At 45.1% G+C, this 20704-nt stretch overlaps 1 protein-coding gene across 1 annotated transcript in view; it reads right to left on the reverse strand.

The window, feature by feature from the left end:
- LOC140188577 (tyrosine-protein kinase STYK1) overlaps window positions 1-20704 on the reverse strand; it is a 90119-nt gene that overhangs the window by 29190 nt on the left and 40225 nt on the right. The window contains exons 5-8 of the mRNA XM_072244994.1: window positions 15398-15579; window positions 8345-8428; window positions 744-961; window positions 335-375 (exon numbers count right to left, since the gene is read on the reverse strand). Coding sequence (XP_072101095.1) covers window positions 335-375; window positions 744-961; window positions 8345-8428; window positions 15398-15579 — 525 coding nt within the window. The remainder of the gene's footprint in view (window positions 1-334; window positions 376-743; window positions 962-8344; window positions 8429-15397; window positions 15580-20704) is intronic.

The following is a 20704-nucleotide window of genomic DNA, read 5'->3' on the forward strand; positions in this document are numbered from 1 at the left end:
ACGTTTCTAACTGAAAAGATTAAAGATAATAGGATTAAAATTAATATAAAAATAACGACTTTTTCATTTGCCTATTGCTTTTCTCCAGCAGTAAGAAGCCAGCCTCAAACCAGCATTCTAACTCTACAGATATTTCATCTCAGAGAAATAATGGAGACAGGAACACCATTTGCAATTGCTACATTTCCAAGTACTTAGAGGGAGGAGTCCTTTAAACTATATAGTAACAAGTGGTTAAGATCCATTGGTTAAAAATCACAAAACAGAATAAGCATTAAAAGGAGAATAAGGAATTTAGAATACATGAAGCTAATTAGGTTGTAGTGTAACATACCCAGAGTGATTATTTCATAGACAAGAATCCCAAATGACCACCTGCAAAAAGAAGAAGTCTAAGTACAATTGTTCACCATTCACATAGAAACAGGTTCACTTTCTTCAATTAACTAGTTAATACACGAAAGAATTAGAAACTTAAACCAGCTAATATGACATTCTGTGACACACTACTGGTACATCTCGAGCCCAGTTCCCTCCCTCATTGCACCTGCTCATGAATCATTCTACCAATGGTGACAAGTCCAAAAGGAATGATTCTTTGAACGTACAGAACAATGACCAACTTGTATTCAGAATCTTTATTGTGTCCATTTCCCCACTGTGCTCCCATAACCCATCACAGGATGTTCTGCACTCACTGAACCCTCTCTTCCATTCCAGCTGAGAAGCATTCTTCTACTCACGTGTCACTCTTTTCTGTGATTGGCAGCTTCATGATTCGCTCCGGTGCAAGCCATTTAATGGGAACCTGGGCTGCTTTGTGGGATGACAGAGTTCTAGTTTTGTAAACATCAAAGGCCAGGCTCAGGCCAGTTAGCTTAACAGTGAGATCGCTGTGGATCAAAATGTTCCTGGCAGCAACATCCCCATGGATTAGGTGGTGCTTTGTAGTCAGATATTCCTGTTCCAAAGGGATACACAGTCTGAATACAATTTTAGATGCAATTTTGAGCTCTTATTCAACAGGGTTTAAGTAAAACTGGAACTGTGATTCTGCTTGGAACCTGATTAATATTTAATCTGTGGATTCCATCTGTGCCAATGACCAGCTCATAGCCCAAATATTTCTATGAGATAATGGCAATCACAACATCAAAGATAATTAAAAAAAAGCTTTGTCTCAAAAACTTTTATGCTAGCTAATTCTGAAACTAGCTTAAGCACCACCAGTGATTTAAAAATTCTCTGTCATCAATCCTTGCACACCACTGAGTCACAATAGCTTAAACAGAACTCCTGCCCAAACAATACATGTACAGATATTTTCAGAAGACAACATATAAAATTTACATTTTCTTTATACAAATGCAGATTTCAACAAGATTGCTTCTGATTCTTAGAACTTCAGTGAGTAGGATCCCAGTTTGTCAAACCTTTCTAGGAAGGATGATCCCTCCAGATCAGGATCATGCAGTGAACTTTCTCCAAATAAATTATAACCTTCCTGAAAAACGGTCGGTGTGGGGGTTCAGAGACCTAATTGTAACATTTTACAGCCTGTGCCTGGTACAGCAGCAGAACACTTCCCTGTTTTTATATCTCAACTACCTTGAAAAAGAGGACAACATTCCTTTGACTTTCAACTTTCAATGCATTCCTGTGATGGTTTTCTGTGCACTACTGACCATTGTCTGCTAACGTTTGGAATCATGAAATTCATGAAAATCAAGAACTACATTGATAAAATTGCCCAAGTAGTGGACTTGGCATACATTGGTACAGAAGGTAATGGAAAAACCCTACAACGCAGTTCAGGAGATCAGAAAGCACTGCATTTTGATGACAAAACAGATAATATTGTTCCATTTAGAAGAAGGGTTAGAGGGGTGACATCACACAGCAAGATACGTATATAAATATTAAAAATGGGTAGAGATAATTATAGTAATCTCAAATTATAACACTTTTAATTTAAAACACTGCAAGACATTAACACCAAACACTTTGGATCAAGTTTACTGACACTCACATATGATGCAAAGTGTAAGAGATAAAAATTAGCATGAGACTTTCTGCTGGAGCCAGGCAGGGAGCAGGTCAGGCAACTTCAGTACGGACTGAAACAGCTCAAAGGTCTTTCACCAGAACATTATGCAAGCTCTGGTTTACTCTGCTGCTGTTACTCTGCTCGAGTACACCCTCAATTTTCACCTTTCCATTCATAGTGAGAAAAGGAATATTTATTTTATTTTATTTAGAGACACAGCTTGGAAAAGGCCCTTCTGACTAAACAAGCTGTGCCACCCATCAACCCATCCATTTAACACTGACATTTCCAAGGACATTCAAAAGTTCTCGAAACCTGTTGCATATTTTGGAGGGGTGGTCACCTGAGATGTCAAAGGAGCCCACTTGCACTCAGCAGGGAACCACAAGTATTGGTGAGGTAACTGGTCAAAGAACCGGCTGACCATTTCACCAAAAAAAGCACCTCCTTCTGCATAGTAAACACCCATCTAATGAAATCTGCAACTTGACTGTACAATACTAGTATGGTGCTGTAGAGTGCACAGTGTACTCAAATCTCAGGTGTGGGAATTGAAGCCTCGAACCCTCTGAGTGAGTGGCAAAAATATTACCACTGACTGAGTGATGGCTGACAGCTAAATGATGCTTCTGGAGAACACTTCCAGGCTGGATTCCTCTGAACTAAACATCATTAAGTCTCCAATGACACGACTGTGGTAGGGCTCATCAGCAACAACGATGAGACAGCCTACAGAGAGAAGGTGTAGGAGCTTGAGGCCTGGTGCTAGACCAGTAGCCTCTTCCTTAAAATCAACAAGACAAAGGAAATGGTTATCGACTTCGAAAGAGATCACACCTCCCTTTACGTTCGTGGTACAGCAGTGGAATTGCAAGAAGTTTCAAATTCCTGGGAGTGCACATCACACACAATCTCTCATGGACCCTGAACACACCCTACTCAGTCAAGAAAGCTCACCAACGCCTCAACTCTATTTTCTGAGGAGGCTGAAGAGAGCTGGAATTTGGACATCAATACTCACGTCATTCTACAGGTGCACGGTAGAGAGTATCCTTGGTACAGAAACTGCACTGTTGTACACAGGAAAACTCTACAATGGGCAGTCGAAACGGTCCAGTGCATCACTAGCACCAGCCTGTCATCAAGGACATAGATACAGAAAAGTGTCGCTGAAGGGCCAGCAACATCATGAAAGATCCCATACACCCTGCTCACGTCCCACTCCCATCAGGGAGGAGGCTACGTAGCATCCACGCCAGGACCACCAGACTCAAAAACAGTAACTTTCCCCAAGCAACAAGGCTGATCAACACTTCCACCCACCAACTCCACCATTACTCTATTATTTCCCATCAGTCACCTTCTCTACAACTTAGTGTCAGTTTATGGACATACAATCAATGTATATAAGCTCTCTTGTGTATTTATATTGATCGTGTGTTGTTATCGTTATTATGTTCTTTCTCTTTTATGCTTTTTTGTACTGCTTTGGATCCAGAGTAATCTCCTTTACGTGAGTACAGGAAATAACATTAAACAATCTTGAATCTAGACCTATTTTGAAAGATGCACATTGGCACTGATGATGTGGCAGTGCCAGGCAATACCTTTAAACAGGTAATGCAATCAATCGGTACTGTACATATTGACACCTCTTCACACACTAAAGGTTTTGCACTCGTTAAATCCTCCAGGAAGACAGACAAATTGGCTGAATGGGCAAGAGACAATTTTTAAAAAGAAATGTGTGGAGCTATACACTATGCTTTCTACCAAAGAAAGGGGCAACATAAATGGCATAACCGTTCATGTGTAAGAACCGAGGGGGATGGGTGTACTTGGGCACAGATCCTAGAGTATATCAGGGCCTATCGGGAATGTGATAAGTAAATCAGGTGGAAGTTTGGGACTCAAATAGAGGTAAACAATGAAAATGTGGAGAACTTGCATTAAGCCCATTAAAAAGCACCAGTGAGGCTAGAAATAGATGTCCCAAATTCAGAGATAGGCCCAGCTCCCTCCGCTCTTGCACAGCTTTTAGGGTCCTGCCATCCATGTTGCCTCTCTCTATGATTTCTGCCAATGTGCATCACTTTACACATTTCCTTATTTTGGCCACCTAAACTCAAAGAGGATATGAACGTTTTAAACAGCGGAGAGAAAGCATTTCCCCAGAATTATTCTTATTCAGTAATAGTCCAAGGAAAAGTAAAAGTTTTGGATAAAGGCTGTGATTTTTGTTTAAGTGGAGTGTAACTACAATCTGGATCAGCCTGTAGGAGTGGTAATTGCAAATGGTAATTGCAGGACTAAGGCCAGAGGGCAGAGGAATGAGACTGATGAGATTGCTCTGCCAGGAACTATGTAGGTCAAAGGACTTCTGTACTGTCACTGCAATTCTATGACAACTTATCACCGATTTCCCACTAACACTAAAGACAATTCTATCTACATTATTTGCAAATTGACACGTATTAAAATTTTATTGTATCTTTAGCTAATTACATTTGAAAGCAACAAAACTAGAATTTAAACAAGGCTTCCTTGTGAACACAGTCACTGAGTCTCATCCTCAGCGTCATAGATTTATACAACATAGAAACAGGCCTTTCAGCCCACTGCATCCATGCTAACAAAGTTATCTATCCAAGCAAGCCCCACTTCCCTGTTTGTATCATATCTCATTGTACCCACTCAACCAGCTCAATCCATTAACCCACCACTCCCTGTGGGAAGAAGTTGCCCCTCCAGTCCCTTTAAAATCTTTCTCTTCTCATCTTAAATCTAAGCCCAGTAATTTCACTCACCATTCACCTTACTTCTTTCCCAATGATTTTATACACCCCTAAAGTCACCTCTCAGCCACCTTCGCTTCAGGGAAAATGTCCCAGCTGTTGGAATCCACTGTCTTCTTTATACTTTTCTTTAAAAATAGGATATTAGATGAATTAATGTAAGACTAAAGTCATAGTCTAATCATAATTTGTACTTTTTTTAAATAAACAAACTCATGTATTTTTCACAGTATGTGGTAGTTCATCCCCACTCACTGGCAGAAAGTGGTACAGCCGTTATAAAACAATATATCATCTTCCTCACTTTTCATTGGCACATTACCACGTGATGTAATTGTGCAACCATTGACTGGTTTATTCTTATTCAAGAAATTTCTCATAGATTGATTATGAAAGTGATGAATTTTTCAGAGGCACCATTTTTTCTCTGCCTTCCTCACCTTTGCATTTCACTGAATCTCTGCTTTGCACCTCAGCTCTTCACTTAGTTTCAAATGTCTGCATCTTTGTTTAAACTTTAAAATGAGCAATTGTTAAGAATTAAAATTCCTTGCCATTCTTGACAATACTGCGGATGTTCTACGAGTCTGTGGTGGTCAGTGCTATCATGTTTGCTGTTGTGTGCTGGGGCAGCAGGCTGAGGGTAGCAGATACCAACAGAATCAACAAACTCATTCGTAAGGCCAGTGATGTTGTGGGGATGGAACTGGACTCTCTTACGGTGATGACTGAAAAGAGGATGCTGTCTAAGTTGCATGCCATCTTGGTCAATGTCTCCCATCCACTACATAATGGACTGGTTGGGCACAGGAGTACATTCAGCCAGAGACTCATTCCTCCGAGATGCAGCACAGAGCGTCATAGGAAGTCATTCCTGCCTATGGCCATCAAACTTTACAACTCCTCCCTTGGAGGGTCAGACACCCTGAGCCAATAGGCTGGTCATGGGTCTCGGTCTGAAACGTCGACTGCACCTCTTCCTAGAGATGCTGCCTGGCCTGCTGCGTTCACCAGCAACTTTTATGTGTGAGGCTGGTCATGGACTTATTTCCTGGCATAATCTACATATTTACATACTACTATTTAACTATTTATGGTTTTATTACTATTTAATTATTTATGGTGCAACTGTACCAAAAACCAATTTCCCCCAGGATCAATAAAGTATGACTATGACTATTGACCCCCAGAAAAACCTTAACGATCAGAAAATTACAGAAACCCAACACAAGCTTTCTTAAAACTCAAACCCACCAAGTCCTGGTAAAATGCTTATAAACTGGAAGTGATAGGTATTGCTGAGAACTCATGAATCAACCCTTAGACCAAAAATCAGCTAACACAGGAAGCCATGACCCGTTGAATCATCTCCTGAGCAAAAGGCGTTTTCTAAAGCATGGCAAGAGAGCACAATGCCTTTGACTGAACTGGGAAGTGTCAGCCACTTTGTGTATAAGTATTGTAAAACTGTATCCAACCAAAGGGCTTGGCCTCTGAGATTCATTAATCTAGCACTTCAAAATAACAGGTATTTCTGTGCCCATGAGGAAGTCCCAGATGTGCTGACAACTTGTGGCAGCTTTGGCAACTGCACCCTATTACTGCAAACAAAGAAATACTGAGCTCTGTAATTCCCCGACACTCTTAGGGAACAATCTCAAAAGTTAGGCACAGCACAAGGCGTTCATTTTATTGCTGCATGGCTGCAAGGATTATTTCTTCTCAAATTTTACTTTCTTTTTATTAGAAAAATGGCTTGAATAGTTTTCAAATTCTTCCAAGTATTAGAAATATTCCAGCTTTTTGACAAGTGGAACCACAGCTTAGCTGGTGGTCAATGGCCTTTTGATCATACCTGGCACTTCCCCTCACCGCACAGTGGTGACCCTGGCCTTGATGGAAGCTGGTTTCTCTTCGCAAATTGCTTCTGCAAGCATTAAGTGAGCAAGTGTGTGTGGTCCACTACCGATAACTTCTAGGATTCATTAATTCAGGAAGTTTATGATTAAACCTTTTCCATCTAAAAAGCAGCTGAGTTGGGCCTAGCCAACAATCAGCTCACATCAACTATTGCCCTATCATATTCAAGGGATTAAAACACAGAACTTCAACAATGTTTGGCTGTCAACACTGAATTGCCAAGTTAAGGTTCTAATGGGACCCTAATCTCCGGTACTGTGAGGGGGCAAACACCTTCAACCTGCAGGTGAACACCATGGATGCAGCATGCGCTTGCCTCATTCTTATGTTGATTCTTTAATTTTCTTATTTAGTAATAAAGCATAGTATCGGGCCACTCCAGTCCAACAAGACAGCATCACCCAATTATACCCATGTGACCGATTAAAGCTCTGGGCAGTACAGCTGTGGACTGTGGGAGGAAACCAGCGCACCCAGACAAAACCCATGCAGTCAAGGGGAGAAAATATGGACTCTTACAGGCGGCAGCAGGAACTGAACCTGCCTCCCTGGCACTGTAATAGTGTTACACTAACTCCTATGATACCGTGGGCACTCAATGCAAAATGCCTACCAATGATAAACATTTGGTGCTGTTTCCAAACCTAATTCTTGGAATCAGTGTTAAAAAAGCCAAATAAACATGAAAACTTCCATGGGGGGTGAATACTTTTTATAGGCATTAGAAGTACTGGTCTAATAAGCAATGTATATTGCATCCTTAAGATGAACGAACCTTGTCACAGCTTAGGCTGCATTCTGACTCAAGCCGTAAAACCAAAACTACAACATGATCTAACAATTCCCAATTAACAAGTTGGATTCCCTTCAATACACCCAGCCGTCCAGATATCATTCATACTGAAATTGTTCCAACTTTGTAAAACTCTGGTTAGACCACATCCACAGTACTGCATACTGTTCTGGTCGCCCCACTATAGGATGGATGTTGAGGCTTTGAAGAGGGTGCAGAAGAGGTTTACCAGGATGCTGCCTCGTTTAGAGGGCAGGTGTTATCACAAGAGGCTGGATAAACTTGGGTTGTTTACTCTAGAGCATTGGAGGCTGAGAGGAGTTCTGACAGAGGTTAACAAGGTTATGAGAGGCATCGATAGAGTGAAAAGAGAATCTCTGTTTCCCAGGGTTGTAATGTCTAATACCAGACAGCATGCATTAAAAGTGAGAGGGGATACGTTCAAGGAGGATGTGAGAGTTACGTTTTGTTTATTCAGAGAGTTGTGGATGCCAGGGATGTGCTGCCTGGTCTAGTGGTAGAGACAAGTACATTAGAGGCTTTTAAGAGATGTTTGCATAGGCACATTGATGTAAGGAGGGTGGAGGGATATGGGCATGGTGTGAGTAAGTGGGATTAGTGTTTGCATGTTTTTGATTTGCTTTTTTGCTGGTTTGGCACAACATTGTGGGCCAAATGGCCTGTTCCTGTACCGTACTCTTCTATATTCCATTAAGCATAGTTTTAGCTTGTTTCAGCAGCAACCATCCACAGAAGAAGTGATGCAGTCAGAAGCCAAGTTAAACCTACCAGTCCACATGCTACTTGCTTTGCGATGCTATATGCACTTTGTTTGGTGAGGTTAAATTCCCTTCCTCCATCTCGAGCTTCACTCTGCAGTTGTGTGGGGTGAAAGGAAACAGTATTTTAAAATAATAGCTATTATACTCCAAACAAATTCTGCTCAAACCATAAACTTCTAAAACTTTGCTGAGCCTTTCTGCACAAACCAAGAACCCCTAGTTTGTGCTGGATCACTTTACAGACCATTGTAGGATCCTAGCATTCTCAGTCAACACAAAACAGCCCTACTTAGTGCCCTGTAAACAGCCCATCACTGAAGGGTAGTCTGTGACCTATTCAAATTCCTGTGGCCAATTCTTCCCATTCTGATGAAACGTACCACAGGATTCAAATGGAAAGCATTCTGACAAATAGGATTGAGAAGGCATATTTACTCCCATCACTCCTGCTGATATAACCCAAAGATCTGTAAACAAACCGTCAGTGGTACCTATGGGAAATCTCAGTGTCACATGGGAAAACGATGCACTAACCCCAACCTCAATCAAAGCCAATTTCATCGGTGGTGGATCTGTGATCTTCGGGTAGCTACTTCACTCTGCCTCGATGTCCAGTCCAGCTCTCAACTCTCCTAACAAATCATGCACAGTCATAGCTGGAAACAGCATGGCCAGGGAATACCATCAGCAGCTTCTAAGGTGAATTCATGGCTCAGATTATTCAGGCATTTCAGGATCCAATGAGCCATGTTGGACATTAGCTGGGATGCAGTCAGTGAATTATAGTCATAGAAAAGTGCAGGATAGAAACGGGTTCTTCAGTCCATCCTGTGCCTGACGAACTATTTAAACTACCTAGTCCTATCGACCTGCACCTGCACCATAGCCCTCCAAACCCATCCCGTCCACGTACCTATCCAAACCTCTCGAACATTGAAATCGAAATCACATCCACCACTTGTGTTGGCAACTCGTTCCACATTCTCACACTCACATGTTGCTCTTAAAACATTTCGCCTTTCACCCTTAGCCCATGTTGTAGTCCCACCTAATCTCAGTGAATAAAGCCTGCTTGCATTTACGCTATCCATACGTCTCATAATTTTGTATACCTCTATCAAATCTCCTCTCAATCTTTAATGTTCTAGGGAATAAAGTTCTAATCTACTCAATCTAATCTTTCCTTACAACTCAAGTCCTCCAGTCCTAGCAGCATCCTTGTAAATTTTCTCTGTACTCTTTCAATGTTATTTACATCTTTTCTGTAATAGGTGTCCTAAATGGCACACAATACACCAAATTAGGCCTTCTACAGCTTCAACAACCCAACTCCTGTATTCAATACACAAAGGCCAATGTGCCAAAAGCTATCTTAACAAGCCTATCTACCTGTGACACCACCTTCAATTAATTATGGACCTGTGTTTCCAAATCACTTTGTTCTACCACACTCCTTAGTGCCCTACTGCTCACTGTGTAAGACCTACCATGGGTGGTCTTCCCAAATTGCAACACCTCACATTTATCTGCACTAAACTCCATCTGCCATTTTTCCAGCTGGACCAGATCCCACTGTAAGCTTTGATAGTCTTCCTTGCTGTTCGCTACACCCTCAATATTGGAGTACAGTATTCACAATTTTGTTGATCCAGTTAACCACATTATCATCCAGATTGTTGATATAGATTATATACAACAATGATCACTGTGGCACTCCACTAGTCACAGGCCTCCAGTCAGAGAGACAACCATCTACTACCACTCTCTGGCTCCTCCCACAAAGCCAACATCTATTCCAATTTGATACCTCATCTTGAATGCCAAGCAACTGAACCTTCCTGACTAACCTCCCAAGAGCAAGGCACTTGATGAGGTCCCGCAAGTCTCTGTAGACAATATTCAGTGCTTTGCCTTCATCGGGTTTCCTGGTAACAGCCATGAAAGACTAAGATTGGTTAGTTATGAACTACTAAGCATAAAGCCATGCTGACTATCCCTAATCAGCCCCTGTCTACCCAAATACTCATAACAGGTTTCTTAGAATATCTTCCAAAAACTTCCCCACGACTGATGTCACGGTCACTGGTCTATAATTTCCTGGTTTATTTTTAGAACCTTTCTTAAACAATGGAACAACATTAACTGACTCAAATCCTTGGGTACCTCACCTGTTGCTAATAATGATTTAAATATCTCTGCTACAGCCCCTGTGATTACTGCACTTGCCTCCCACAGGGTCCAAAGAACACTTTGTGGACCTGTTGTCCACCCTGACTTGCCTCAAGACAGCAAACATCGCCGCCTCTAATCTGTCAGGGTCCATGAACCTCTCTGCTACTTTGCCTCACTTCTATAGACTCTGTGTCCTGCCTGAGTAAATACAGATGCAAAACATTCATTCAAGGTCTCCCCCATCTCTTTTGGCTCCACATATCGATTACCATTCTGATCTTCCAGAGGACCAATTCTGTCTCTAGCAATCCTTTTGCTTATAACACATCTGTAGAAGCCCCTAGGATTCTCCTTCACCTTGTCTGCTAAAGCAACCTCATGCCTTCTTTTAGCTCTCCTGATTTCTTCCTTGCGTTCCCTTACATTTCTTATTCTCAAGTACCTCATTTGTTCCTATCAACCTATACCTATAACCATATAACATATAACAATTACAGCACTGAAACAGGCCATCTCGGCCCTTCTAGTCCATGCCGAACTCTTACTCTCACCTAGTCCCACCGACCTGCACTCAGCCCATAACCCACCAACCCTTTCCTGTCCATATAGCTGTCCAGTTTAACTTTAAACGACAACATCGAACCTGCCTCAGCCACTTCTGCTGGAAGCTCGTTCCACACAGCCACCACTCTCTGAGTAAAGAAGCTCCCCCTCATGTTACCCCTAAACTTTTGCCCTTTAACTCTCAACTCAACCTGTTTTAAAAAAAAAACAGAGCCTCAATATCTCTCTAAATCCAAGGTTCCCTAAACCTTTTATCTTTACCTTTTATTCTGGCAGGCACATACAAGCTTTGTATGCTCAAAATTTCACTGTTGAATGCCTTCCACTTACCAAGTACATCTTTGTCAGAAAACAGCCTGTCCCAATCCACACTTACCATCTGATAAAATCAAAGTTAACCTTTCTCCAATGTAGAATCTCAACCTGTGGACTAGACCTCTCCTTTTCCATAATTACCTTCAAACTAATAGCATTGTGATCACTAGATGCAAAGCGCTCCCCTCATTAACTTCTGCCACCTGCCCTGCTATATTCCCTAAGAGAAGATCAAATATTACACACTCTCTCGTTGGGACTTTTATGTACTGAACTATGGTCTGAAACTTTCCTGAACACATTTGACAAACTCTATCCCATTTAGTCCTTTTACAGTGTGGGAGTCCCAGACAATACGTGGAAAGTTAAAATCACAACCATAACAACCTTATGCTTCTTGCAACAGTCTGTGATCTCTCTACAGATTTGTTCCTCTAACTCCCATGGACTGTTGGGTGGTCTATAATATAATCCTATTAATATGATTATGCCTTTTTTTATTCCTCAGTTCCACCCATAAAGTTTCACTGGACAAATTCTCCAGTCTATCCTGACTAAGCATTGCTGTAACATTTTCCCAACTAGTAACACCAACCCTTCCTCTTTAAACTCTCCCACTCCACTCCAGCTGACCTTAAACAACAGAACCCCAGTGTTTATGCTACCAGTCCTGCCCCTCCTGCAACCAAGTCTACAATATCATAATTCCATGTGTTGAACCACGTCCTGAGCTCATCTGTCTTTCCTACAATATTTGCATTGAAATATACACAACTCAGAACATTAGTCCCACCTTGCTCGACCTTTTGCTTCTAACTTTGGATGATTCTTAACAACATGTCTACAATCACTCTATCTGTTCTGGCACTCTGGTTTTCATCCCCCTGAAACTTTAATTTAAAGCCTCCCACGCAGCACTAGCAAACCTTCCCAGTAATATATTAGTCACCCTCCAGTTTAGGTGCAACCCGTCTCTTCTGCACAGCTCCCACCTTCCCTGGAAGACAGCCAAATGATCCAAAATTCGGAAGCCCTTCCTCCTACATCAACTCCTTAGCCGTGTACGATGCTCCTTTTTCTGGCCTCACTAGTACGTGGGTCGGGTAGCAATCCTGAGATCACAACTCTAAATATACTACTACTACTACTACGACGTCGACTCAGGCCTAAGGGGCCAGTGTCAGGCAAACTCTGGATGTCCTGTTCTTTAACTTAGCACCCAACTCCCTCTACTCACCCTGTTGAATCTCATCCTTGTGTCATTGGTACCAAAGTGGACCACGACCTCTGGCTGCTCACCATCCCATTTAAGAATGCTGAGGATTCATTCCAAGACGTCCTGAACCCTGGAACCCAGGAGACAACATCCCATCCAGGAATCTCATTCTTGTCCACAGTACCTCCTTTCCATTCCCTTAACTAATGAAGCCCCCATCACCACAGCTCACCTCTTCTGTCCCCTTCTCTTCTGAGCTACACAGCTAGATGCAGCGCCAGGGACCCAACCATTGTGACTTTCTTCTGCTCGGTCAATTTCCCCCAACAGTATCCAAGCGTTATAACTGTTGTTGAGGGGGGTGGCCACAGGGATAGTCTGCATTGGTTGTTTAACCCCTTTCCCCTTCCTGTCACCCAGTTTCCTGTGTCCTGCACCTTGTGTGTAATACCTGTTTTCCTGTCCATCACCCCCTCAGCTTCCCAAATGATCTGGAGTTCATCCAGTTCCAGCTCCAACTGCTTAATGCTGCATGTTAGAAGCTGCCGCTGGATGCACTTCTTGCAGGTCGTCAGGGACACTGGAGGTCTCTCTGCCTTCCCACATCCCTCAAGAGGAGCTTTCCAGGGTCCTGCCTGGCATCCCCATGGCTCTAACTGTACAACTACAAAGAAGAAAACAATAAATAAACTGAAAGAAAAACTGCCTGCTGCTTCTTGCCTTCTCTCACTCAAGCCCCTCCTCGCTGAAGCCTTAAAGAGCTAAACCTCAAAACCTCCACTCCAAGAACGGCTACTCCATTTGTCCCTCGTTTGTCATTCATTGCATACCGTGTTCCGCTGGCCCCTGCCTAACTTTAAGTTGCACTCGGTAATGTTCTCTGTTCTCTGACTGGCCACTGTTCAGACACTGAAGCGCTCTTAATCTCTCTCCCGATCTCTGATTCGCCAATTCAAATGCACTGCTCAAAGTCTTATGATCTTTTCGCCATTATCACAATTTGATTTATTCATTAATTATGAAAATTAATAAGAAGATTTGGATCTATTCTTTGCAATTCACTGCCCATATTGTAAACATCTGCTTGCATGGACAATTGGAACTATATGACCATAAAATATAAGAGCAGAATAAGGCCATTCAGCCCATTGAGTCTGCTCTGTCACTCTATCATCGCTGATTTATTGTCGCTCTTATCCCCATTTTCCTGCCTTCCACCCATAACTTTGGATGCCCTGCCTAATCAAGAACCTATCATAGAACATAGAATAGTACAGCACAGTACAGGCCCTTTGGCCCACAATGTTGTGCCGACCCTCAAACCCTGCCTCCCATATAAGCCCCCACCTTAGATTCCTCCATATACCTGTCTAGTAGTCTCTTAAACTTCACTAGTGTATCTTCCTCCACCACTGACTCAGGCAGTGCATTCCATGCACCAACCACTCTCTGAGTAAAAAACCTTCCTCTAATATCCCCCTTGAACTTCCCACCCCTTACCTTAAAGCCACGTCCTCTTGTATTGAGCAGTGGTGCCCTGGGGAAGAGGCGCTGGCTATCCACTCTATCCATTCCTCTTATTATCTTGTACACCTCTATCATGTCTCCTCTCATCCTCCTTCTATCAACCTCCACTTTAAATATACTCAGTGATTTGGTCTCCACACCCATCCATGGCAATGAATTCCACAGATTCACCATCCTCTGGCTAAAGAAATTCCAATTAATTTCTGTCCTAAAGTAACATACTTCTACTTTGAGGCTGGACCTTCTGGTGCTGGACTCCCCCACTATAGAAAAGATCCTCTCCACATCCACTCTATATTGGCCTTGCAATATTTGACAGGTTTCATTGAGATCACCTCCCCCCCCACCCTTCTTCTATACCCTAACAAGTAAAGACCCAGAACCGTCAAACACTCCTCGTAAGTTAGACCTTTCATACCTCCTCTGGACCCTCTCCAATGTCAGCACAGCTTTTCTTAAATAAGGGCCGAAAATTGCAAGTGCAGTCTGACCGATGCCTGAAAAAGCCTCATCACCACAAACATCCACCCACAGAGGCACCATGATTCACCCACTAGCAGACTGCCAAAGTATAAAACACATCCATTTGTACCTTTGTCTTCATCAATAACATCAAGTTTACTATTCATTAGTTAAAAGCACACAGTCATGGCAGTCAACACCAAGAAGAGCCATGTTGTATTGTAGATTTAGCTATTAAAAGAGCAGCACCAGGTCAGTGCTGATGGAGCATCAACAGTGTATCTGGGACACAGTGTCTTTTTTTAAATGCCCAGTGGTAGGAAGCTGTTGGTTTGGGAGCTGTTGTTGAAGAAACAGCAGCAAATCACAGTGGCAGGTTCTGTGGACTTCAGCCACTGTTCACTTACTGAGGAAGGGGGTGGGTAAGGTGGTGAACGGGGTGCAGTTTTATCCAGAAGGAACTCCATTGCTGAAGCTGCACCAATCCGGTGATGGAAAAGTATCCACTACAAACTTGATGTGAGCAACGTTAGAGCTGGGAGATTGGGGAGTCACTCCTGATTGACTCCTGAGAAATCCCACCGCTGACTGCTCCACTGGCCGTGGTGTTACGGCTGTTCTGGCAGTGGTATTTCATACTGGTGGATCTTAGTGACTTTCCTCTTGGGAATTATACAACAATTGGAGTACAACCTAATAACACATGGTAATGGATCTCTCACGACAAGTGAAACACATTCAATAACTGAACCTTTAACATTTGCTTCTCCCCAAAATCAAAGACAAAATAATTTATTTACAGACCTCACGAAGTTTCCACAAGGTGTGCAATAGATTGCCCCCACTCATGAACTCCAGGAACAAGCACAGGGGCATTCTCTCAGTTTGACATCCCAGCAGCTTCACAATACACTCATGATGACAGATCTTTGTGTGGAACTTCACCAGCTCCAGGAAGTCACTCAGTTCGTTTGCACCTGCATTATCTGAGGCAATCAAAAGCACAGAGTGTGTACATTAGAAAACAGCTCTGAACAACCTTTCTCAAAGGCCTTAAAGACTTAGAATTCTGGTAGAAAAGTTTAATCAGAATTCCAAGACCTTATAAGCATCATGTCCTCACTTTATCTACCCTTGTCAGAAGTAAAATTTTCCGGGTTAGGAGCCCTTTCCAAATCTCAATTTAAGGACTGGTGCCTCTAGAGTACTAAAAGACATTTAAGTATACCCAGCCTTTCAGGTTTCTCTAGTTTCCAGATAACCCCAACTGGAAGGGTCTTGTCTGAGCGGGTGGACTTTCAGGTGAGATCGAGAAGAGATATCCAGCTTAAACAGAGGTTCACTATTCTCCCACCTGCTACTCACCTTCATCAGGCTTCATGACTGATCCAAGCTTCACAGAACCCCTACCCAGTTAGGACAGATGTACAGCCTGTTCATGCAATGGGGAAAGGGTCAAATTCACTGCCATCTAAAATGTTTAATTATTTTACACTGCTCCACTGTCTTCCTCCAAGCAGCCAGGAAAACAAATTCTGTGGATTAAGTGTGGATAAAGCTCCCTCTACTGACAAAACTCAGCTGAGTGATTGAGGACAGGCTGATAGAAAGATTTAATCTCCATTACCAACCATTCAAGGAAGAGAAAACCAAAATGTGGAACTAAAGGGATCCCACAGACACATGGGACAACCTAGCTCAGTGTCTCTGTATGAGGATTCTACTGGGGATATTGTTTCTACCATATCTCTCAAGCTACCTGCTCAAGGCTTTAGAAAATGTCTGGACCATAACTCTGAGGAACTGACTAACAATGGGTCAACCGTGCCTCTGAAATTAGTCAGTTGTTACTGTACGGGCTCTTTTTTTTCTGTTAAATCTAAAATGGCTTCTTTGTTATGTTATACTGAGGAATGCTGAGAAAGTCTCTAACTAGACAGTTGCTTGGGTTGTTAGAGATAGCAGGGTGCTATTAACCAATGGGTGGTCATGTATCATTTTGTTTTCGGATACAATGCTGTATCATATGACTGTGGACTGGGTTTTGGCTGGGAGTTGGAGCAGAGACGGGGAGTCGGAGGAGAGACAGGGAGGACGGCAGATGTGCGGGGGTTTTGGGGGGGAGTCAAAGGAGAGACGGGGAGGACGGTGGACGGGGTTTTTCGGGGGAGTCGGAGGAGAGACGGGGAGGACGGTGGACGGGGTTTTTCAGGGGAGTCGGAGGAGAGACGGGGAGGACGGTGGACGAGGTTTGGGGGGGGGAGTCGGAGGAGAGACGGGGAGGACGGCGGAGAGACGGGGAGGACGGAGGAGAGACGAGGAGGACCGCGGACGTGCGGAAAGGCTCCGGTCGATCACTTCGGGTGGTCCCAAGCCGTGAGTCGACAGGATCCGGGTGGTCGTCGGGAATCGATTGAGCTCCAACAGTAGTGCGCGAAGAACTTGGACTTTGATAAGTGTTGGCGCCTTTTTTTTCATTACTTTCCTCTCTATAACAAATTTATATTAATGTCATGGAATTAGTTATATCTATAAAGTGTACTTGTTAAAATTTACTGGGTGTGCTGGCTGATGATTGATGTTTGTGATTGATTCAGGCGGCGACTGACCCTGAGGGGAGTGTTGAAGCAGGTGCTGGGCGGGAGTTCCCCGAGACATATACGAGCCAATATAACTGAACGTTACAAGTGGGGGCTACTGTCCGGATCTGGATTTTTGGTAAAGCTGTATAGTCGTCACGTTAAGTGGTGCGAAGATGGATCGAGATAAGATTGTAAGTTGGTGTGAAATGGAGGAGGTACCGGTGAATCATGCATGTATGGTAAGCGGGGTCGATTATCGCATTCCAGTAGAGGTACTGGTGCGAGGGTTGAGTTTGATTAAAGGTATCGGGCAGGTAGAACTTGTAGCTAGAAGGGGTGGGAAAGAACTGGAGGCCAGCTAGATGTTGGTGCGGACGAGTGCCGACGTCATGACTTTGGAACTACCAGCGACAGTCCACGTCCAGGGGGAGATGGGGCCGTGGGGTCTCCACACCCTCCCAGAGGATGAAAGTGAGGAGGTGCTGGAGGAGGAGCTAGATGAGGCCCCAGGAGAGGTGCCAGTAGCCAGGGGTGGAGGCGTGGAGTGGGAAGGCTTGGCCAGGCTCCATCCCCCAGTTAGGGCTGAGACCTCCGAGTTAGCGGCTGCCATTACCTCCCTGGCGAGAAGGGTTGAGAGGCCCCGCCCGAAGCTGAGAATTTTCTCAGGAGCCAAGCCCACCCCGGAAGGGGAGGATGACTATGATACCTGGGTTGAAGATACATCCCAATTGTTAGAGGTGTGGCCAGTTTCAGATGAGGAAAAGAGACAGCGATTGGTGGAAAGCTTAAGGGGCAGGGCGGTCCGTGTGGTCTGTGATTTGAGAGCGGAACGCCCTTCAGCTTCCCTGTCGGAGTGTTTGAACGCTTTTGAGGAAGTGTTTGGACTGTCAGGAGATCTCTGGCGACTTTTAGCGGAGTTTCAAAAAATGGGGCAGGGAAGAGGGGAAAAGCTTTCAGAATACATTTTCCGGCTGGAAGGGAAGCTTATGGGGCTGCGGCGCCAAGGGGTAGTGAGTGTGGACGAAGTGGCGAAGTTGAGGATGAGCCAGATATGTAATGGTTCCCGGGAGGGTGACAGGGTGGCTTGGAGTATCCGGCAGTCATATAAGAGGAGCCCTCCTCCATTATTTGGGCAGCTGATTAGAGAGGTACGGGCGGAGGAGAGTGCTTCAGGCCGACCAGGGTGCTCGGACCCCCGGGGATGGTCTTCAGCAGGTGGCAGCCGGGGTGAGATCAGAGAAACCCAAGGGCTCCCCGGGGGTGGGGGGGGGGGGCGTACCGGGAGGAGAGAGGCGGCGGGTAGCAGGTGCTATACCTGTGGGAAGGAGGGGCATTTCCGGCGGGAATGTGATTGGCCGGGGTGTGCTACAGCTGTGGGGAAGCTGGCCACTTGCAGGGGATTGTGAGAGACGAGATGCTCCGGGGGGGGGAGGGCCCCCAGGCCACTAAGAAGGGAGAGGTGTCGGGAAACTTAGGAGAGGCTCAGTGAGGGAACGGACAGGAGTCTCAGGAGGAACACGTTCCCAGAAAACAGCTATGGAACCCCAGAAAGTACAAGCCCTTATTCCGGATGGACTGGTGGGACCCCGTTCCAGCGTGTCCCTACGGATAGAGGGAATCTTTGCAAAAGCCATCCTTGACACTGGGTCGCAGGTTACCTTACTGTACCGGTCGTTCCACAACAAATATCTGAAGCATTTGCCAGTAACCCCGTTTAATGCACTGGAGATTTGGGGTATCAGTGATGGTACGATGGGTACTTGTCAGTGAGACTGGAATTCTCGGTGGCGATGTGGGAGTGTTGGAAGCCTTTGAGACGCTGGTGTTGGTCTGTCCGGAACCGGTGGAAACCGGTGGTGCTGCCCTGCTAGTGGAGACTAACTCTCCTCTGGTGCGACGGCTCCTGGGAGCCTGTAAGAAGAAAGTGGGGGAGAACTTTCTGGAGACCCTGTGACCCAATGTTTTGAGCGGTGTACGAAGGAGTGGGTGACCCCCAGGGGCTGGATCTGGAGTGCAAACGAGGGACGGTGTGGTGCACTCAGGCGAGGCCTAAGGTGATACGGCCAGGGGAGGTGGCATTAGTGATGGGGACCCCTAGATTCCCCGGAGTACCGGCGGGCGAGGCCCTGCTAGTAGACGCCCCAGACGACCTGGAAGGGGAGTCCCGGTTCCCGGCTGGGGCTCTGGTGAGACCTGAATTGCAGAGGCCCTCAGCTGTACAGGCACGGTGGATGGGGGTGATGGTAAGGAACACAATGGAGAGTGAGATCACCTTTAAGCACAGGATGCCCCTCGCGCACTTGTTCCCGTTGACGGTGATGTCCAGCGCCCCCGTGAGACCCACTGGAGGAAAACTATTGGAGAACGGGGGGGCTGACCAAGGAGGCCTTTAATTTTGAAAACTCCCCTGTACTGCTGGAGTATAAGAGCAGGCTGGTGCAGAAGATGCTGAGGCTAGGGGATGTCTTTTCTCAGGGTGAGTTTGATGTAGGATGTTCCAAGAGCACTCGGCACACCATTCGGGTGACAAATGACACCCCGTTTAGGGAGCGGTCGCGGCGGTTGGCCCCAGAGGATGTGGAAGATGTGCGGCAGCATTTGCGGCAGTTGAAAGACGCAGGGATTATCGCGGCGTCCCGAAGCCCCTATGCGTCCCCCATAGTGGTGGCAAGGAAGAAAAATGGGAAGGTATGCATGTGCATGGACTACAGGATCCTGAACCGCCGCACTGTCCCCAACCGGTATACAGTCCCCAGGGTGGAAGACGCATTGGCCTGTTTAAGTGGGGCGCAGTGGTTCAGTGTATTGGATTTGCGGAGTGGGTATTACCAGATTCCGATGAGTGAGACCGATAAAGAGAAGACAGCCTTTATCTACCCCCTGGGATTTTTCTAGTTCGAACGAATGCCGCAAGGCATCTCGGGGGCCCCAGCCACCTTCCAGAGGCTCATGGAGAGGGCAGTGGGGGACATGAACCTGCTGGAGGTATTGGTGTACCTGGACGACCTGATAGTGTTTGGATCTACATTGGAGGAACATGAGGAGCGGCTGCTGAAGGTGCTGAGTCGGCTGAAGGAGGAAGGATTAAAACTTTCCCTGGATAAATGTCAGTTCTGTAAAACGTCGGTCAGTTATGTCGGGCACATAATCTCGCGAAATGGAGTGGCCACTGATCCGAGTAAAATAGCCGCAGTCACCACCTGGTCGAGACCTCAGAAGGTGAGCGCCTTACGCTTGTTTTTGGGGGTTTGCGGATATTACCGGCGATTCGTGAAAGGATATGCGAAAATGAGTCACCCATTGAACCAGCTGCTGTGTGATTATCCACCTGTGGGGAGGAAGAGGAAGGGAGACAGAGGGCCGGAGGTAGAAGGATACTTGAACCCAGGGGAGACTTTTGGATCGAGATGGGATGCTTAATGTGAACAGGCATTCCAATCTCTGAAAAGGGTGCTGACTCAGGCCCCAGTGTTGGCTTTTGCTGATCCCCGGAAGCCATACGTTCTACACACTGATGCCAGTCATGAGG

Source organism: Mobula birostris, chromosome 27 (genome assembly GCF_030028105.1).
Source record: "Mobula birostris isolate sMobBir1 chromosome 27, sMobBir1.hap1, whole genome shotgun sequence".
NCBI lineage: Eukaryota > Metazoa > Chordata > Chondrichthyes > Myliobatiformes > Myliobatidae > Mobula > Mobula birostris.